This window comes from Lithobates pipiens, unplaced genomic scaffold, assembly GCF_037356315.1.
Source record: "Lithobates pipiens isolate NorthernLeopardFrog02 unplaced genomic scaffold, aLitPip1_a1.2 Scaffold_30, whole genome shotgun sequence".
Taxonomy (NCBI): domain Eukaryota; kingdom Metazoa; phylum Chordata; class Amphibia; order Anura; family Ranidae; genus Lithobates; species Lithobates pipiens.
This window is the reverse complement of record NW_027507791.1, coordinates 149,253,856-149,274,874: the sequence shown is the minus strand read 5'-3', so window position 1 is coordinate 149,274,874 and position 21,019 is coordinate 149,253,856. Positions and strand designations below refer to the sequence as shown.

At 47.6% G+C, this 21,019-nt stretch overlaps 1 protein-coding gene across 1 annotated transcript; it reads left to right on the top strand.

The window, feature by feature from the left end:
- Positions 1-252: 252 nt before the first annotated feature.
- LOC143942141 (olfactory receptor 12D1-like) lies at positions 253-1,274 on the top strand. The gene has a single exon (XM_077463410.1). It carries the CDS (start codon positions 321-323, stop codon positions 1,257-1,259), a length of 939 nt encoding a protein of 312 aa, XP_077319536.1. The 5' UTR covers positions 253-320; the 3' UTR covers positions 1,260-1,274.
- Positions 1,275-21,019: the final 19,745 nt, after the last annotated feature.

Genomic DNA, 21,019 nt, shown 5'->3' with positions numbered 1-21,019 from the left:
ATTCTTTCTTTATTTGATATTTTTTCCCCCACAAAAGTGGAGTTATCCTTTAATATTTTAGGTGTTTTTAAGTAGAGAAAACATGAAGAATAGTGCAGGTATTGCAGATATGTTCTAAATATGTTTTTGATATTTGATATACACTTTAATATTGTAATATAATTACTGCTGACACCCCTTTATTTTCTTGTTGTATTAATTGGATTTTAAAAAATGCATATTCAAGAGTATATTCTTCTTTTACAGAGATGCATTTTAATACTTAGGATACCTGCAACTTTATTGAAACACTTTGCAACATTATTTTTGTACAATATCCAATGAATGTAAATAATCAGACCTCAGTAAATGAATTTATCTTGCTTGGACTTACAGACTTGAAGGAGGTTGAAGTTACCCTTTTTGGAATATTTGCAATATTTTACATTGTGACTGTTTTGGGGAACCTCTCAATCATGGTGGTAACAAGCATGGTTAAAAGTCTCCACACACCCATGTATTTCTTTCTGTGGAATTTGTCTTTTATTGACTTATGCTTTTCCTCAGTTGCGGTTCCCAAGATGCTTGTTGATTTTTTATCTCTCAAGAAGGTAATTTCTTTTAGTGGTTGTATTTGTCAGATACATTTCTTCCATTTTCTTGGAAGCACAGAAGTTATGCTCCTTACTATAATGTCCCTTGACCGATATGTGGCAATTGGTTATCCACTACGGTACCTTGAAATAATGAATGCTAATGCTTGTTTGAACATGGCGATAACATGCTGGGTGGCAGGATTTTTTCATGCATTGATACACACTGTTATGACAGCAAAACTTCCATTTTGTGGACCAAATACAGTTAACCATTTCTTCTGTGATGTTAAACCAGTGTTAAAGTTGGCTTGTACAGACACATCTCTTAATCTGAAGCTTCTCATCAGGGTTACTGGGTCACTGGCAACAACATCTTTCATCTTAACATTTCTTTCTTACCTATGCATCAGTAAATTTCTCTTGAGGATAAAGACATTACAGGGAAGAAAGAATGCTTTGTCTACTTGTAGTGCCCACCTCACTGTTGTGTTCCTTCTTTTTGGCACAGCTGTTTTTACTTACTTACGTACTTCAGCAGAAAATGAATTAGATCAAGACAGAGTAATAGCAATTCTGTTCACTGTTGTGACGCCAGCTCTGAACCCAATTATTTATACCTTACGTAATAAAGATATGAGGAAAGCTCTGATGAAGATGATCAGTAGATGGGCATTGTATGGTTGAAGCTAATAGCATTATGAGTGGGTCACTATTGCTTAGACAAATACGTCTTTTGATGAAGACTCTTAGCATTTGTTCCTTACACCTTGCGTGAATACATATGAATGAATAAATATATATATATATAGTGCATTGACAAAGAATTCAGATCCCCTCACTTTTTTCTATTTTGTTATGTTGCAACCTGATAGTACAATTTTTTTAATTAATTTTTTTTCTTATTAATCTACAATCAGTACCCCATAATGACAAAGGGAAAACAGAATTTTTCAAATGTCTGAAAAGGAAAAACTAAAACTAATATCACATTGACATAAGTGTTCAGACCCTTGCAACAACACTTGAAAAGCTCAGGTGCCTCCCATTTCTCTTGATCATTGCAATGTTTCTACACCTTGATTGGAGTCCACGCGTGGTAAATTACGTAAATTGATTAGACATGATTTGGAAAGGCACACACCTCTCTATAAAAGGCCTCACAGTTGACCTTGCATATTGTATCAGAGCAAATCCATGAGGTTAAAGGAACTAACTGCAGAGCTCTGAGACAGGAATATTGCAAGGTACAGATCCGGGGAATACATTCAAAACATTTATGGATGTTCATAAGTATGTTTGCAAGCTAAACAATCAGAGATATAGTGTCTCTAACTCTATTCGTCGAGGGATAATGACTTTTGTGAGTATAAGTATACCACGCTCTCTAATGCATCCCTGTTTAACCCTCCAGGTAATCTAGTCCCTTCATTGGGAGTTTTTAGGGATCTGGTCCTAAAGGATCTAGATCAAACTATTATTAAGAAATGGAGGATGGACTCTATTTTTAAAAATGGTTTGGATTCATGAAAAAGAGGGAAGACATCATGGTCTGCCCCATCAACAAGGGTGGGGGGGTTTGTCATCTTAGATTGCAAAGTATACACTACTAAGATTAATCGTATTCTATCAGATGAAGAAACCTATTTTTTGCTGAATTATGACCCTACACAAGGTTACAAGGCAGAATTAAGGTCCATTGTTTATGAAGGCTTTTTCAAATGCATCATTAATAAGAAGGAGAGATCATTTTTTATTTTGGTTGCCCCCAGAATACCGCTAATCTATTATCTACCAAAGGTGCATAAAAACCCAGTCAATCCACCAGGTTGACCCATCATATGTGGTATTAATTCATTTACTTCTAGGGTTGGTAAATATATAGATAGCCTTTGGTCTCTTTATCTCCTTCATATTTGAAGGACACTACTTATGCCATCAATCTCCTGAAAGATATAGTCTGGAGGGAAGGTTACGACTTAGCTACTACTGATGTAGCATCCCTTTACACTATTATATTGCACAACATGGAAGAGAAGCAGTAAAACATTATCTTAACAGAGATTCCAATCTCCCTCACTTACAGCAATTGTTTTTTTTTTTACAATTGTTAGACTTCTCCATGAGTCACAATTATTTTTGGTTTGGCGAGTATTTTTTCTTGCTGCAAAGAGGTGTTGCCATGGGTGCTAAATTTGCGTAGAATATGGCCAATCTATTTATGGACAGGTGGGAGGAGAACATCATCTGTGGTCAATGCTGACCAGAGCTGGTGCTGTGGGTTAGATACATAGATGATGTCCTCCTCCTTTGGAATGAAGATTTGACTTCCCTTGACACATTTATTGGGGAGTTGAATGCTAATAATAGGGGCATTGTTCTTCAACATTAATCTAGCAGTGTAGAAATTCACTTCTTGGATTTAAATATTAAGGTACAAGATGACAAGTTGGTACATTTTTTAAAGAAACAGACAGAAATGGTTTTATAGGGACCAACAGTTGTCATCACCAATCATGGCTTCACTCAGTACCCAAAAGCCAATTCCTCAGGTTATGGAGGAAATGTACTTTTACTGATGACTACTTGAAAGAGGCCCAGGTTCTTAAAAAGAGACTTCTGGATAAGGGTTATGACCCTGAGGAGTTAGCCCTTAAGATTAGACCTACCAATATGGATTTTTCCTCTAGAATAACTTTCTTTACAACTTCTCTAATCAGAATTTTTCTGTTAAGAAAAGCCTCATGCCGCGTACACACGACCGGACTTTTTGACAGCAAAGGTCCGACGGAATGAGTCCGTCGGACAATTCGATCGTGTGTGGGCTCCATCGGACCTTTGCTTGCCAAAAATCTGGTGGACTTTAGAAATAGAACATGTTTTAAATTTTTCCACCAGAGCTCCACCGGACCAAGAAATCCGTTCATCTGTATGCTGGTCCAACGGACAAACAACAATGCTAGGGCAGCTATTGGCTACTGCCTATGAACTTCCTTATTCTAGTCCGGTAGTACTTCATCACATTCGAATCTGTCAGACTTTAGTGTGATTGTGTGTAGCCAAGTCCATTCATTCGGAAAGTCCGTCGGAACTCCGCCGAAAGTCCGTCGGAAAGTCTGTCGGACCTAGTCCCTCGAAAAGTCCGGTCGTGTGTAGTGATGGCCGAACAGTTCACCCGGCGGTCGTTTCGCGGCGAATTTTGGCTGTTCGCGGTCCGACCGTTCGGCGGACTATTGGCACCGTTCGCCCGGCGGACTTCCGTGTTTTTACTGTGTAAAGGAACTTGGACCTGATGACACATCCATCATGGGGTACAGGACAGCCAATTGAGACATTACAGCACATGGACACTTGGACACTCCCCGTAACTTATAAATACACCCGATCCGGCGGCCATTTTACATTCTTTCTTCTGTCACTATAGGGAGAGGTTGCTTTGTGGAGTAGGGAGAGATAAATCGCTAGCTATTTGGTACACAAAAGTTCTTTTCAGGACTGGTATAGGTGTTAGGTGTATATAGGTTTGCTGTGCTACTGATTGTTGCAGCAGCCTGAGTGTCTTTTGTCAGTTTAGAGAAAGGGACAGGGCGCTGTGTGCTGCTGTTGTAGGGACAGCCAGATTAGTCATCATCATCATTAGCTGTTACTATCAGGTCCACAAAAGTGCTATCCCAGTAACCAGTTATTGTTCCAGTAGCCTCTGTTTTGCCATTTTATATAGGGACAGGCAGGAAGCAGTGTGTCAGGCAGTGAGGGTCAGTTTAAACAGTAGCTGTTACTATTAGTTCCACAAAGGTTCTTTTCAGGACTGGTATCAGTGGTATGGTAATAGGCTTGTACACGTATAATATTCTTTCTTCCAAATATAAAAAGAATATTATACTTGACTGCTGCCCTTCTGCTGCAGTCTGCTAATCAGTCACAACTCACTTGTTCCACAAAGCTCTTTATCAGGACTGGTAACTTGGTCTGTCTAGGGTGCTACAGTACATAGGGTTGAGTGAGGTACAGTCTGCCATTCTATAAGGACTGGTATCGGTCCACAATACATAGGGTTGAGGTGCACTACTGCTGACCGCTGCCCTATACTGCAGCAGTCCTTCAGCAGTATAGGGACTGACGTACAGTCTGCTAATCAGTCACACACAACCTACTTGGTCCACAAAGGTCCTTATAAGGACTGGTAACTTGGTGTAGGGTGCTACAGTACATAGGGTTGAGTGAGGTACAGTCTGCTGTTCTATAAGGACTGTTATTGGTCCACAATACATAGGGTTGAGGTGCACTACTGCTGACCGCTGCCCTATACTGCAGCAGTCCTTCAGCAGTATAGGGACTGACGTACAGTCTGCTAATCAGTCACACACAACCTACTTGGTCCACAAAGGTCCTTATAAGGACTGGTAACTTGGTGTAGGGTGCTACAGTACATAGGGTTGAGTGAGGTACAGTCTGCTGTTCTATAAGGACTGGTATCAGTCCACAATACACAGGGTTGAGGTGCACTACTGCTGACCGCTGCCCTATACTGCAGCAGTCCTTCAGCAGTATAGGGACTGACGTACAGTCTGCTAATCAGTCACACACAACCTACTTGGTCCACAAAGGTCCTTATAAGGACTGGTAACTTGGTGTAGGGTGCTACAGTACATAGGGTTGAGTGAGGTACAGTCTGCTGTTCTATAAGGACTGGTATCGGTCCACAATACATAGGGTTGAGGTGCACTACTGCTGACCCCTGCTCTATACTGCAGCAGTCCTTCAGCAGTATAGGGACTGACGTACAGTCTGATAATCAGTCACACACAACCTACTTGGTCCACAAAGGTCCTTATAAGGACTGGTAACTTGGTGTAGGGTGCTACAGTACATAGGGTTGAGTGAGGTAAAGTCTGCCGTTCTATAAGGACTGGTATCGGTCCACAATACATAGGGTTGAGGTGCACTACTGCTGACTGCTGCCCTATACTGCAGCAGTCCTTCAGCAGTATAGGGACTGACGTACAGTCTGCTAATCAGTCACACACAACCTACTTGGTCCACAAAGGTCCTTATAAGGACTGGTAACTTGGTGTAGGGTGCTACAGTACATAGGGTTGAGTGAGGTACAGTCTGCTATTCTGTAAGGACTGGTATCGGTCCACAATACATAGGGTTGAGGTGCACTACTTCTGACCGCTGCCCTATACTGCAGCAGTCCTTCATCGGTATAGGGACTGACGTACAGTCTGCTAATCCGTCACACACAACCTACTTGGTCCACAAAGGTCCTTATAAGGACTGGTAACTTGGTGTAGGGTGCTACAGTACATAGGGTTGAGGTGCACTACTGCTGACCGCTGCCCTATACTGCAGCAGTCCTTCATCGGTATAGGGACTGACGTACAGTCTGCTAATCCGTCACACACAACCTACTTGGTCCACAAAGGTCCTTATAAGGACTGGTAACTTGGTGTAGGGTGCTACAGTACATAGGGTTGAGTAAGGTACAGTCTGCTATTCTGTAAGGACTGGTATCGGTCCACAATACATAGGGTTGAGGTGCACTACTGCTGACCGCTGCCCTATACTGCAGCAGTCCTTCATCGGTATAGGGACTGAGAGTTTTTTCACAGGGTCATTTAAAAAATGACAGGCAGAGGAAGAGGCAGGCCCTTCCGCAGGGGTGGTAGGGGTAGGGCAGGAGCAACAGCCTTGAGCCAAAGTGGGAAGTTGCAGAAGGTGCGTTCAATTACTTTAAAGGACGCACCAGACTTGGTTGAGTGGCTCACTCAGCCTTACTCTTCTGCACCCTCCTCATCCTCTCGATCTGCACCCTCTTCTTCACTCTCTGCTATGTGCACCCCCAAAGACACTACCACCAACAACACCACCACCACCACATACCTTCCGCTTGAGTCACAGGAATTATTTTCCGATCCATATCAAGAGGACATTTCTGATGCTCAGCCACTCTTGGTATTGGATCAGGAAGAGGAGGTAGCAACAACCGCTACTCAGCAGTCTGACGACAGTACCCAGATCAGCCCAAGGAGGAGGTTGGTCCCCGGTGTTGCTGCCTACTCCACGATCTCTACTTATAGCGGTGGGGAAGGTGACGTTGATGATGACGTGTCTAGTGATGTCACGTGGGTGCCCACAAGAGAGGAAGAGGAGGGGAGTTCAGAGGGAGATATGGACCAGCAGATAGGGAGGAGAAGCAGGAATAACTTACATTGCACAGGAGGGACAAAGCAGACTGCAAATGTATCAGGAGCGAGTCATCGACCATGTACGGTCACATCTGGCGCTCCCAGGACACCGGCACAAGGCTCCGCAGTGTGGGCTTTTTTTAACGTGTCCGCTGCTGACAATAGCGTTGCCATCTGCAATCTTTGCAGTCAACGCATTAGTCGCGGGAAGGCACATGGGCAGCCATCACCGAGCTGAGTGGGAGCAACGGAACACACAAAGCCACACTGCAGGCTCTCACCGTCCAGCCTCGTCTTCTACTTCTCCTTCTCCTCTCTCCTCACAATTGTCCTCCACTCCACCTTCCATCACGCCAAGCTCACGTTTTTCTGCAAAAAGGCAGGCTTCCGTGGGCCTAATGTTCGAGCGTAAAAAATGATGACGCCGGATAACCCTCTTGCCCAACGGTTGACGGCTGGCTTGTCAGAACTCATAGCCCGCCAACTACTGCCATATAAACTGGTGGACTCGGAGGCCTTTCGCAAATTTGTGGCCATTGGAACACCACAATGGAAGGTCTCAGGAAGGAAGTATTTCTCAGAGAAGGGCATCCCAGAGCTATATGGCCATGTTCAGCGGCAAGTGAATGTATCTCTGGCACACAGTGTCGGTGCCAAGATACATCTGACCACAGACACGTGGTCTAGCAAACACGGGCAGGGAAGGTATATCACTTTTCCTGCCCACTGGGTGAACCTTCTGACGGCCGTCAAGCATGTAACCCGTGGCACCCGTGTAGATTTTTACCGCCACCGATTGCATGCAGGCCTGACTCGTCTTCTCCTCCTCCTCCTACTCCATCCTCCTCCCTCTCCTCCTCAGCTGACTCCTCCTTTTCCGCTGCTAGCGTCTCTTCCGCTGCACCGCCCAAGCTCCCCAGAACCTATTCGACATGCCAGGTGAGATGTTGCCATGCCGTGCTGCGTCTGTTGTGCCTGGAAGCCAAGAGCCACACTGGCCTGGCACTCCTTTCAGCTTTGCGTTCACAGGCAGATCAGTGGCTAACACCGCTCAATTTGACAGTTGGTAAAGTGGTGTGTGACAACGGTGCCAATCTGCTTAGCACATTGAAACAGGGCAAAATCACGCACGTGCCATGCATGGCACACGTCTTAAACTTGGTCGTGCAGCGATTCCTTGTCAAATACCCTGGGGTCCAGGACATCTTGCGGCAGGCAAGGAAAATCTCGGCCCATTTCAGAAGATCTTACACGGCCATGGCTCGCCTTGCAGACATTCAGCGGCGACACAATCTGCCGGTCAGACGTCTTATTTGCAATTGCCCGACGCGATGGAACTCAACCTTCTATATGCTTGATAGGCTGCTCCAGCAGAAACGTGCAGTTAATGTCTACCTGTATGAACTCTGCGGCAGAAACGGTTCTGGGGAGCTGGGGGTTTTTTCACAGCGCCAGTGGCTGCTCATGCGCGACGCATGAAGACTTCTGCGGCCATTTGAGGAGATCACCAAACTGGTCAGTCGCAGCCATGGCGCCATCAGTGACATGGTACCTTATGCCTTCTTTATGGAGCGTGCATTGCGTCGTGCCATTGATCAAGCTGTGGAGGAGCAGGAGCGGGAAGATGAGGAAGTCGCAATGCTGGATGAATTCCCAGGGGGGGCTACTCTATCTGAGACAAGTCAACAACAGGAGTCTGAAGAGGAGTCAGAGGAGGATGGTGCCGGGGCGGATGAGGAGGAGCAAGAAGAGCATGCTTTAAACCTTTCTGGGATCCCTGTTGTGCGTGGATGGAGAGAGGAGAATGAAGAGGACGACATTATCCTGGATGATGAGCAGGAGCCAGGCCACCACACCTCTTCCACTTTAGTGCAAATGGGGGCCTTCATGCTCCAGTGTTTTAATAGGGACCCCCGTATAAAAAGCATAAGGGTCAAGGACCAGTACTGGGTGGCAACGTACTTAGACCCCCGGTACAAACACATAATGGCGGAAATGTTACCGCCGTCGCAGAGGGCTGTCAGAATGCAGCACTTCCAGGCCTTGCTTCGAGAAATGCTACATTCTGCTTTTGCGTGCGTTGGCAGAGGAGCAATTCCCACTCCCAGAGAAGGAGTTGCGGGTACCAATCCAACAGCGCCTGCAAGAAGAGGCCGGTTTGAAGATGTGTTGGTGACTTCGGATATGAGGTCTTTCTTTCAGCCGACCCATCGACAGGTGTCATCCCGATCCAGCATCAGGGAACGCCTAGACCGTCAGGTGTCCGACTACATTGGATTAACGGCCAATGTGGACGCTCTGAGGAGTGATGAACCCCTGGACTACTGGGTGGGCAGGCTTGACCTCTGGCCAGAGCTTGCCCAATTTGCAATCGAACTGTTGGCTTGCCCCTCATCCAGTGTCCTGTCCGAAAGGACGTTCAGCGCAGCAGGGGGATCATAGTTTCCTAGTTATATAGTTAGTAAGGTTGAATAAAGACACCAGTACATCCAGTTCAACCTGAGTGTTTACAATTGTCCCTATCCCTGTACATTACACACTCACATTGGTCCCTACCCTCAAGGAGCCCAGAATCCAAGGTCCCCATTCATATACTAGGGCCAATTTTGGACAGAAGCCAATTAACCTACCTGCATGTCTTTGGTTTTGGATCGTGACCGATAAGCGTACTCGCCTAGCTCACGACAGTGTTAACTACCTCACATTTCTAAAAATGAATGAGGCATGGATCTCGGAGGAATTCAACACATGTGACCAGTAGACCATGTATATGTCTATAAACAATTTTTTTAATCAAGCACACAGACCTTCTTTCTTCATTTGGCTCACTTCCTTGTCCAAAAAAAGCACACCTTACTATATACCCCTGCCCTCCTCTTTGAAGAGGTTGAGCGGTGTCATATTTCTACTGGGGCTGCTTATTATGAGGGGCTCACACCATCCCTGTGCTATGCTGACATCCTCCTGGGCCTGCTTATTATGAGGGGCTCACACCATCCCTGTGCTGTGCTGACTTCCTCCTGGGCCTGCTTATTATGAGGGGCTCACACCATCCCTGTGCTGTGCTGACTTACTCCTGGGGCTGCTTATTATGAGGGGCTCACACCATCCCTGTGCTATGCTGACATCCTCCTGGGCCTTCTTATTATGAGGGGCTCACACCATCCCTGTGCTGTGCTGACATCCTTCTGGGGCTGCTTATTATGAGGGGCTCCCACCATCCCTGTGCTATGCTGACATCCTCCTGGGCCTGCTTATTATGAGGGGCTCACACCATCCCTGTGCTGTGCTGACATCCTCCTGGGGCTGCTTATTATGAGGGGCTCACACCATCCCTGTGCTGTGCTGACTTACTCCTGGGGCTGCTTATTATGAGGGGCTCACACCATCCCTGTGCTATGCTGACATCCTCCTGGGCCTGCTTATTATGAGGGACTCACACCATCCCTGTGCTGTGCTGACTTACTCCTGGGGTTGCTTATTATGAGGGGCTCACACCATCCCTGTGCTGTGCTGACATCCTCCTGGGGCTGCCTATTATGAGGGGTTCACACCATCCCTGTGCTATGCTGACATCCTCCTGGGGCTGCTTATTATGAGGGGCTCACACCATCCCTGTGCTGTGCTGACTTACTCCTGGGGCTGCTTATTATGAGGGGCTCACACCATCCCTGTGCTATGCTGACATCCTCCTGGGCCTTCTTATTATGAGGGGCTCACACCATCCCTGTGCTGTGCTGACATCCTTCTGGGGCTGCTTATTATGAGGGGCTCCCACCATCCCTGTGCTATGCTGACATCCTCCTGGGCCTGCTTATTATGAGGGGCTCACACCATCCCTGTGCTGTGCTGACATCCTCCTGGGGCTGCTTATTATGAGGGGCTCACACCATCTCTGTGCTGTGCTGACTTACTCCTGGGGCTGCTTATTATGAGGGGCTCACACCATCCCTGTGCTATGCTGACATCCTCCTGGGGCTGCTTATTATGAGGGGCTCACACCATCCCTGTGCTGTGCTGACTTACTCCTGGGGCTGCTTATTATGAGGGGCTCACACCATCCCTGTGCTGTGCTGACATCCTCCTGGGGCTGCTTATTATGAGGGGCTCAAACCATCCCTGTGCTATGCTGACATCCTCCTGGGCCTGCTTATTATGAGGGGCTCACACCATCCCTGTGCTGTGCTGACTTCCTCCTGGGCCTGCTTATTATGAGGGGCTCACACCATCCCTGTGCTGTGCTGACTTACTCCTGGGGCTGCTTATTATGAGGGGCTCACACCATCCCTGTGCTATGCTGACATCCTCCTGGGCCTTCTTATTATGAGGGGCTCACACCATCCCTGTGCTGTGCTGACATCCTTCTGGGGCTGCTTATTATGAGGGGCTCCCACCATCCCTGTGCTATGCTGACATCCTCCTGGGCCTGCTTATTATGAGGGGCTCACACCATCCCTGTGCTGTGCTGACATCCTCCTGGGGCTGCTTATTATGAGGAGCTCACACCATCCCTGTGCTGTGCTGACTTACTCCTGGGGCTGCTTATTATGAGGGGCTCACACCATCCCTGTGCTATGCTGACATCCTCCTGGGCCTGCTTATTATGAGGGACTCACACCATCCCTGTGCTGGGCTGACTTACTCCTGGGGTTGCTTATTATGAGGGGCTCACACCATCCCTGTGCTGTGCTGACATCCTCCTGGGGCTGCCTATTATGAGGGGCTCACACCATCCCTGTGCTATGCTGACATCCTCCTGGGGCTGCTTATTATGAGGGGCTCACACCATCCCTGTGCTGTGCTGACTTACTCCTGGGGCTGCTTATTATGAGGGGCTCACACCATCCCTGTGCTATGCTGACATCCTCCTGGGCCTTCTTATTATGAGGGGCTCACACCATCCCTGTGCTGTGCTGACATCCTTCTGGGGCTGCTTATTATGAGGGGCTCCCACCATCCCTGTGCTATGCTGACATCCTCCTGGGCCTGCTTATTATGAGGGGCTCACACCATCCCTGTGCTGTGCTGACATCCTCCTGGGGCTGCTTATTATGAGGGGCTCACACCATCTCTGTGCTGTGCTGACTTACTCCTGGGGCTGCTTATTATGAGGGGCTCACACCATCCCTGTGCTATGCTGACATCCTCCTGGGCCTGCTTATTATGAGGGACTCACACCATCCCTGTGCTGTGCTGACTTACTCCTGGGGCTGCTTATTATGAGGGGCTCACACCATCCCTGTGCTGTGCTGACATCCTCCTGGGGCTGCCTATTATGAGGGGCTCACACCATCCCTGTGCTATGCTGACATCCTCCTGGGGCTGCTTATTATGAGGGGCTCACACCATCCCTGTGCTGTGCTGACTTACTCCTGGGGCTGCTTATTATGAGGGGCTCACACCATCCCTGTGCTGTGCTGACATCCTCCTGGGGCTGCTTATTATGAGGGGCTCACACCATCCCTGTGCTGTGCTGACATCCTCCTGGGGCTGCTTATTATGAGGGGCTCACACCATCCCTGTGCTGTGCTGACTTACTCCTGGGGCTGCTTATTATGAGGGGCTCACACCATCCCTGTGCTATGCTGACATCCTCCTGGGGCTGCTTATTATGAGGGGCTCACACCATCCCTGTGCTGTGCTGACTTACTCCTGGGGCTGCTTATTATGAGGGGCTCACACCATCCCTGTGCTGTGCTGACATCCTCCTGGGGCTGCTTATTATGAGGGGCTCAAACCATCCCTGTGCTATGCTGACATCCTCCTGGGGCTGCTTATTATGAGGGGCTCACACCATCCCTGTGCTGTGCTGACTTACTCCTGGGGCTGCTTATTATGAGGGGCTCACACCATCCCTGTGCTGTGCTGACATCCTCCTAGGGCTGCTTATTATGAGGGGCTCACACCATCCCTGTGCTATGCTGACATCCTCCTGGGGCTGCTTATTATGAGGGGCTCACACCATCCCTGTGCTGTGCTGACTTACTCCTGGGGCTGCTTATTATGAGGGGCTCACACCATCCCTGTGCTGTGCTGACATCCTCCTGGGGCTGCTTATTATGAGGGGCTCACACCATCCCTGTGCTATGCTGACATCCTCCTGGGCCTGCTTATTATGAGGGGCTCACACCATCCCTGTGCTATGCTCATTATGAGGGGCTCCCACCATCCCTGTGTTATGCTGACTTCCTCCTGGGGCTGCTTACGGTGCAGGTGTCAGTGCTGTATATCACGGTGCTGATGTCAGTACTCTCTGTCACGGTGCTGCTGTCAGTGCTGTATATCACGGTGCTGGTGTCATTGCTGTATGTCACACTGCTGATGTCAGTGCTCTCTATCATGGTGCTGCTGTCAGTGCTGTATATCACGGTGCTGGTGTCATTGCTGTATGTCACGCTGCTGATGTCAGTGCTCTCTATCATGGTGCTGTTGTCAGATGACTCTATCACGGTGCAGGTGTCATTGCTGTATGTCACGCTGCTGATGTCAGTGCTCTGTATCACGGTGCTGCTGTCAGATGACTCTATCACGGTGCAGGTGTCATTGCTGTATGTCACGCTGCTGGTGATCATCTCCTGCACCCTCTTCTTTGCCTACCCTGGTCCCTGACCTTCCGTCTCCTCCATTGCCTTCATGCGCTCCACAGTCCTGAATTGTCACAACAATTTCCCATATAAAAAAAGAATGCTTGTAGTTGTCGATCCCAGATTCACCTCATACATGTGTTATGTCATTGGCCATGTGGTGGGACTATGTTTGCACAGCTAATAATTATTTTGTGGCTGCAAATTTGACCTATAGGTTTGCGAAGTTCGCCTCCCATTGAAGTCAATGGGGCCCGCCGCGAACGTTCTGGTTCGTGAACTATCGGCTGCGTTCGTGGTCCGCGTTCGCGAAACGTCCCGTCGGAAGTTCGTCCATCACTAGTCGTGTGTACGCGGCGTAAGGAGACATTGGAACATCCTAAAAAAAAATTACAGAATTTTGAGCCCTCTACTCACAAAAACCCCTGTGGTGGTGTACAGAGGGGTTCTCACTCTCAGAATAAAAATAGCTATTGATATCATTGAAGCTCCTGTTAAACTTACCTTTTTGATGAACTTAAAGGTTTCTATCCTTGTAGAAAATGTGAGGTGTGTAAGATCAATTCTAATTCAATTTTAACTTTTTCTTCCAATACTACTTTCCAGTCTCACACTATTAATTCTTTTATGACCTGTACTAGCAAGAACGTAGTCTACCTAATTACTTTCCCTTGTGGGCTACACTACATAGGAAGAATTGTTTGTAAATTACAGGTCTGACTAAAGCAGGGGTGCCCAACCTTCTGAAGAGCAAGTGCCACTTAAGCGACTTGGCAACCTGGTCGTGGGCCACAATGAGCAGAGCGGGTGGATGGCGGATTGGTGTGGAGATAGACGTTTGTAAACGGACACATCTTCCACTCCTTAGAGGTGAATGGAGGGTCCGATTGGGTTGGGCTGACCATGTGAAAGGGGCAGAAGGCTACATTCACACTGTTGTTTACCCATATCACGGGTACAGCACAGTTCACCTATGGCTTTCCTGCAGGTTATCTGCACTTTCCATAGATTTCTATTATATCCTGTAGGTGTGGTGCACTTTCAGAAAGCACACCAAACTCGCAGGTAATAGAAGTTTATGACTCACTGCACCTGTGGATCAGTTTGAAAGCAGCCCAGCAACTACTGCAGAACAGATTTGCCCAAATACACACTGTGATTTTAGTAATAAACCTACCTTTACTAACAGTATTCTATTTTATTCCATTACAGAGCAGGGGGTCGCGGGCCACATCAGAGGGCTTCACGGGCCACATGTGGCCCCCGGACCACTGGTTGGGCACCCCTGGACTAAAGGAACATTTAGCTAATATATGCAAAGGTTTTCCCAAACAAAGTCTTTCTAAACATTATGCTTCATGCCATGGAAGGGACCCTAGGGGTACTACTGGTAACTGTGGAGAGAGATGAGAGCTGGCAATTAGCTGACAGCTGAGCAGCCAGCCCTGAGAAGAAAGGGCTAAGCCAGCCCTGACATTACCCCCTCTTCAATGACCCCTCTCCCTCGGAGGACCACCAGGCTTGAGGGGAAACCATCTATGGAACTCGCGGAGGAGGACAGGGGCATGTACGTCTGAGGATGAAACCCAGGAGCGTTCCTCCAGACCGTACTCCTTTCAATGCACCAGGTACTGTATGCGCCCACGGAACCTATGGGAGTCAACAATGGATTGTACCTCATACTCCTCATGGTTCTCAACCTGAATTGGGTGAGGGCGTGGCACAGAGGTGGTAAATCGGTTACAGACCAACGGTTTCAATAAGGAGCCATGAAACACATTTGAGATGCGCATACTAGGAGGAAGGTCCAACGCGCAAGCCACTGGGTTAATCCTGCGAAGGATACGGAAAGGCCTAATAAACCGAGGTGCAAACTTCAGTGAGGGAACACGAAGTCGGAGGTTGTGAGATGACAACCAGACCCTGTCCCCAACCTGGTAGGAAGGCACAGGCAGGCGTCTGCAGTCAGCATGGAGACTGTACCTATCATTAGCATGACGCAAAGTCTCCTGGACTTCTACCCAAGTGGAACGAAGACCAAGGAGATGCTCCTCTAATGCAGGAATACTCTGCGGAACAAACAAGTCAGGCAGCATGGAGGTTTGGAAACCATAATTTGCCATAAATGGAGACAATCAGGAGGCAGAATTCAAGGCACTTTTGTGAGCAAACTCTGCCCATGGTAATAGGTCTGACCAGTTGCTATGGTGGTCAGAAATATAGCAACATAGCCCTTACTCCAAGGACTGATTGGCTTGCTCTTGTGGCCCCATTAGACTGTGGGTGATAAGCAGAAGTGAAAGCAAGTTGGATTCCCAACTGTGCACAAAAAGCTCGCCAGAACCGGGAGACAAACTGACTGCCCCTGTCCTAGACAATCACCTTGGGTAACCCATGTAAGCGAAAGATTTCCCGAGCAAAGATGAAAGCCAGTTCTTTAGAAGTAGGCAACTTCTTAAGTGGAATACAATCACACATCTTTGAGAACCGGTCAACCACCATAAGAATAACAGTGTTGCCTTGGGAGCTGGGCAACTCCACAATGAAATCCATTGACAGGTGGGTCCAGGGCCTCTCTCCATTGGGTATGGGTTGTAGGAGGCCCACAGGAAGGTGTCGTGGAGTCTTACTCTGAGCACACACGGAACAGGTAACTACGAAGGCAGTAATATTAGCCCGTAGACTAGGCCACCAGAATTGTTGGGAAATGGCCCAAATGAGTTGATTCTTCCCAGGCTGGCCAGCTGCCTTGGGAGAATGGTAAGTCTGGAGCACGGCAGTACGGAGACTCTCTGGGACAAAGCAGTGGTCACGCGGTTTCTCAGGAGGAGCATGGACCTGAGCAGCAAGAATTTTGGCACCCAAAGGAGAAGTAAGACTGGTGCGAACCGTAGCCAAGATACGATCAGTAGGAATCACAGGAACCGGAACCGACTCCGACGTGGAGAAAAATTGTCGTGACAAGGCATCAGCCCTTACATTCTTAGTACCGGGTAAGACTGATGCCGCGTACACACGAGCGGACTGTATGGCGTACTTAGTCCGTCCAAACACATTTCAGCGGACAATCCGCTCATGTGTGGGCTTCAGCTGACTTTTTCAGCGTGCAGTCCGGCGTACTAAGACATTTTATTTTTTTTTTTATTCTGTCCGTCGTACTTTGGTTTCAGCGGACAGTACAGTCGTCAGTATGCTAGTTCGACGGACTATGAATGGCGCATGCCCAGAAAGGATTTACACGGCGGAAGGGTGCTTTGCTGTGTCTTGGACTTCCTATTTCTAGTCCCGTCGTACGTGCTGTACACGTCATCGCACAAGCTTTCGACGGACTGTTTGTGCATCCGTGTGTGGTCAAGTCCGTTCAGTGGAAAGTACGACGGACTGTCCGTCGGATTGTATGACGAACTAAGTACGCCATACAGTCCGCTCGTGTGTACGCGGCATGAGTTTACCCGCTTAGCCTCAGACAGGAATGTAAGATTCATATGTTCAATAAGAATAAGAACCAGCACAGTGGTACCTTCAAGGAGATGTCTCCATTATTTCAGGGCTAAAATGATCGCCAAAAGCTCTCTGTCACCAATCTCATAATTGCACTCAGCAGGTGACAATTTATTGGAAAAGTAGCCACATGGATGCATAGCGCTCTCAGAGTTAGGACGTTGAGACAGAAGGGTGCCAACTCGAGTCTCAGAAGCATCAACTTCTAGGATAGAAGGCAACGTAGGATCAGGATGTGCCAACACAGGAGCAGAAACAAAGGCAGCCTTGAGAGTCTCAAAGGCCTTAATGGACTCCGGAGACCAACTCTGTGGGTTACCGTCCTTTCTGGTCACATCAGTCAGGGGCTTGACCAGAGATTAGAAGTTACGAATAAACTTCCTATAGTAGTTGCCAAAGCCCAGCAAACGCTGCAGAGGATGTAAACCCATGGGTCGAGGCCACTGTAGGACTGCCGAAAGTTCCTCTGGGTCCATTGAAAAACCAGCAGTGGAAATGACATAGCCCAGGAATGTAACCTGTCCACGATGGAACTCGCACTTCTCCAGTTTACAATAGAGATTGTTCTCTCTTAGTTTCTGAAGCACATGACAGACATCTGTATTGTGGCTCTCCAGGGACTTGGAAAATGTGAGGATGTCATCGAAATAAACCACCACACATAACTGCAACAAATCTCAGAGGACATCGTTAATAAATTCCTGGAAAACTGCCGGGGCATTACAAAGGCCAAAAGGCATTACCAGATACTCATAATGGCCTGTTCTGGTATTAAACGCAGTTTTCCACTCATCGCCCTCCTTAATGCGCACGAGTTTGTATGCCCCTCTCAAGTCAAGCTTCGTGAAAACCATTGCTCCCTTGAGGCGGTCAAATAACTAATAAATGGAATCGGGTAGGCATTCTTAATCGTGACACGATTGAGAACCCTATAATCTATACAAGTGTCAGAAACCATGAATCAGACTGAGACAGAAGTACAACTAAATCACACTTGTTTATTAATAAAAATAAAAAGGTAAATAGAAAAAGCTTAGTCAAGCATAGCCAGAGTCCAGTAACCAGATCGGGTAGTCAGCCAGGCCAGAAGTCAGGGATCCAAATAGAGCAACAGCAAGCAGGATAAGGAGCCAGAAGGGATATCAGCAAGCCAGTCTTTAAACAACCCGCAGGAGATGGTTTCTAGTGATGTGACCAAGGCAAAGGCAGAGGTGAAGTGAGCTGGAAGGCTTTAAGTAAGCATCTCAGACGAGCATCATCAGGAACAGCTGGTAACTGTGGAGAGAGAAGAGAGCTGGCAATTAGCCGACAGCTGAACGGCCAGCCCAGAGAAGAAAGGGCTAAGCCAGCCCTGACAGTACCCCTTCCTCAATGACCCCTCTTCCTTGGAGGACCACCAGGCTTGAGGGGAAATCTATGGAACTCACAGAGGAGGACAGGGGCATGTACGTCAGAGGATGAAACCCAGGAGTAGAGATGGCCTTGAGGTTTGCCCGGTGGTCGGTTTGCGGCAAATTTTGCTAGTTCGCGATTTGCCAAACTGGCGGACTTCTGGCACTGTTTGCGCAGCGGACATATGCGTTTACACTGTGAAGAACTTTGACCCATGACACATTCATCATGGGGTACAGGACAGCCAATTGAGACATTTCAGCACATGGACAATTGGACATACCCCCTACCTTATAAATAGACCTGAACTGGCGGCCATTTTACATTCTGTCTTTTGTCAGTGTAGGGAAAGGACGCTGTGTGGAGCAGGGACAGTCAGTTTTATCACTAGCTATTACTATTAGGTCCACAAAAGTCCTTTTAAGGACTGGTATAGGTGTACAGTATATAGGGTTGTAATACACTTAGAATATACTTTCTTTCAAATATACAAAGTATATTATGGTGCTCTGCTGACTGCTGTGCTGCTGAGTGCTGCCCGATTCTGCAGCTGTCTTTTGTCAGTGTAGGGAAAGGACGCTGTGTGGAGCAGGGACAGTCAGTCTGTTACTATTAGGTCCACAAAAGTACTTTTAAGGATTGGTATAGGTGTACAGTATATAGGATTGTAATACACTTAGAATATACTATCTTTCAAATATACAAAGTATATTATGGTGCACTGCTGACTGCTGTCCGATTCTGCAGCTGTCTTTTGTCAGTGTAGGGAAAGGACGCTGTGTGGAGCAGGGACAGTCAGTTTAAGCACTAGCTAACTATTACTATTAGGTCCACAAAGGTCCTTTTAAAGACTGGTATAGGTGTACAGTATATAGGGTTGTACACGTATAATATACTTTCTTTCAGATATAGAAAGTATATTATGGTGCACTGCTGACTGCTGTGCTGCTGAGTGCTGACCGATTCTGCAGCTGTCTTTTATCAGTGTAGGGACTGAGGGACAGTTTGGTGTTTTGGAGCAGGGTCAGTTTGCAAATCACTAGCTACTAGGTCCACAAAGGTCCTTTTAAGAATTGGAATAGGTGTACAGTATATAGGGTTGTACATGTATAATATACTTTCTTTCAAATATAGAGAGTATATTATGGTGCCCTGCTGACTGCTGTGCTGCTGAGTGATGACTGATTCTGCAGCTGCCTTTTATCAGTTTAGGGACTGAGGGACAGTTTGGTGTATTGGAGCAGGGACAGTCTGCAAATCACTAGCTACTAGGTACACAAAGGTCCTTTTAAGGACTGTTATAGGTGTACAGGGTTGCACACGTATAATATACTTTCTTTCAAATATAGAAAGCATATTATAGTGCACTGCACTGCTGTGCTGCTGACCGATTCTGCAGCTGTCGTTTCTCAGTGTAGGGAGGGACAGTTTGGTGTTTGGAGCAGGGACGGTCTGCAATTCACTAGTTACTAGCTAGCTACTATTAGGTCCACAACGGTCCTTTTAAGGACTGGTATGGTGTACTATTTGGTGTGCAGTATATAGGGGTGTAATACACGTATAAAATACTTGCAAATATAGAAAGCATAGTATAGTGCATTTCCACTGTGCAGCATTGTGACTGCTGAGCAGTTCTGCAGTGATACTATAAAGAGTGACAAACGCAATTAAAAAAAAAAGTATTATAACTGGTGTGATAGGCCAGTGGCCCCCAAAACGACCGATTGAAGCGGGGTGTTATATACCTTCTTCCACATACATACTGCACTTCCCTAGAGACTTTGTCACAGGGTCATTTAAAAAATGACAGGCAGAGGAAGAGGCAGGCCCTTCCACAGGGGTGGTAGGGGTAGGGCAGGAGCAACAGGCTTGAGCCAGAGTGGCAAATTGCAGAAGGTGCGTTCGATTACGTCAAAGGATGCACCAGACTTGGTTGAGTGGCTCACTCAGCCTTAAGTCCCATACACACTATCAGATTTTCTGCTGATTTTTTCCTTCAGGTTTACCAAATCCATATAAAATGAGGTCAAACCTTAGGAGTTTCTATGTATATGCAATCAGGCAGGCCCTTGCGCTACATGGTTTTGGTAAATCTGAAGGAAAAAATCTGCAGAAAATCTGATAGTGTGTATGGGGCTTTACTCTTCTGCCCCCTCCTCATCCTCTCGATCTGCACCCTCTTCTTCACTCTCTGCTGTGTGCACCCCCAAAGACACTACCACCAGCACCACCACCATATAACCTCCACTTGAGTCACAGGAATTATTTTCTGATCCATCACAAGACATTGCCGATGCGCAGCCACTCTTGGCATTGGATCAGGAAGAGGAGGTAGCAACAACCGCCACTCAGCAGTCTGACGACAGCACCCAGATCAGCCCAAGGAGGAGGTTGGTCCCTGGTGTTGCTGCCTTCTCCGAGATCTCTAATTATAGCGGTGGGGAAGGTGACGTCGATGACGACGTGTCTAGCAATGTCACATGGGTGCCCACAAGAGAGGAAGAGGGGGGGGGCGGTCAGAGGGAGATATGGACCAGCAGATAGGGAGGAGAAGCAGGCGGAACTTACATAGCACAGGAGGGACAAACCAGACTGCTAATGTATCAGGAGTGAGGCATCAACCATGTACGGTCACATCTGGTGCTCCCAGGATGCCTGCACATGGCTTCGCAGTGTGGGCTTTTTTGAACATGCCCGCTGCTGACAATAGTGTTGCCATCTGCAATCTTTGCAGTAAACGCATAAGTCGCGGTAAGCCCAACACTCACCTAGGGACGAC

What these genes read in the sequence shown, in the direction of transcription:
- LOC143942141 (XM_077463410.1), top strand. Translation starts at nt 321, where the DNA reads ATGAATGTAAATAATCAGACCTCAGTAAATGAATTTATCTTGCTTGGA.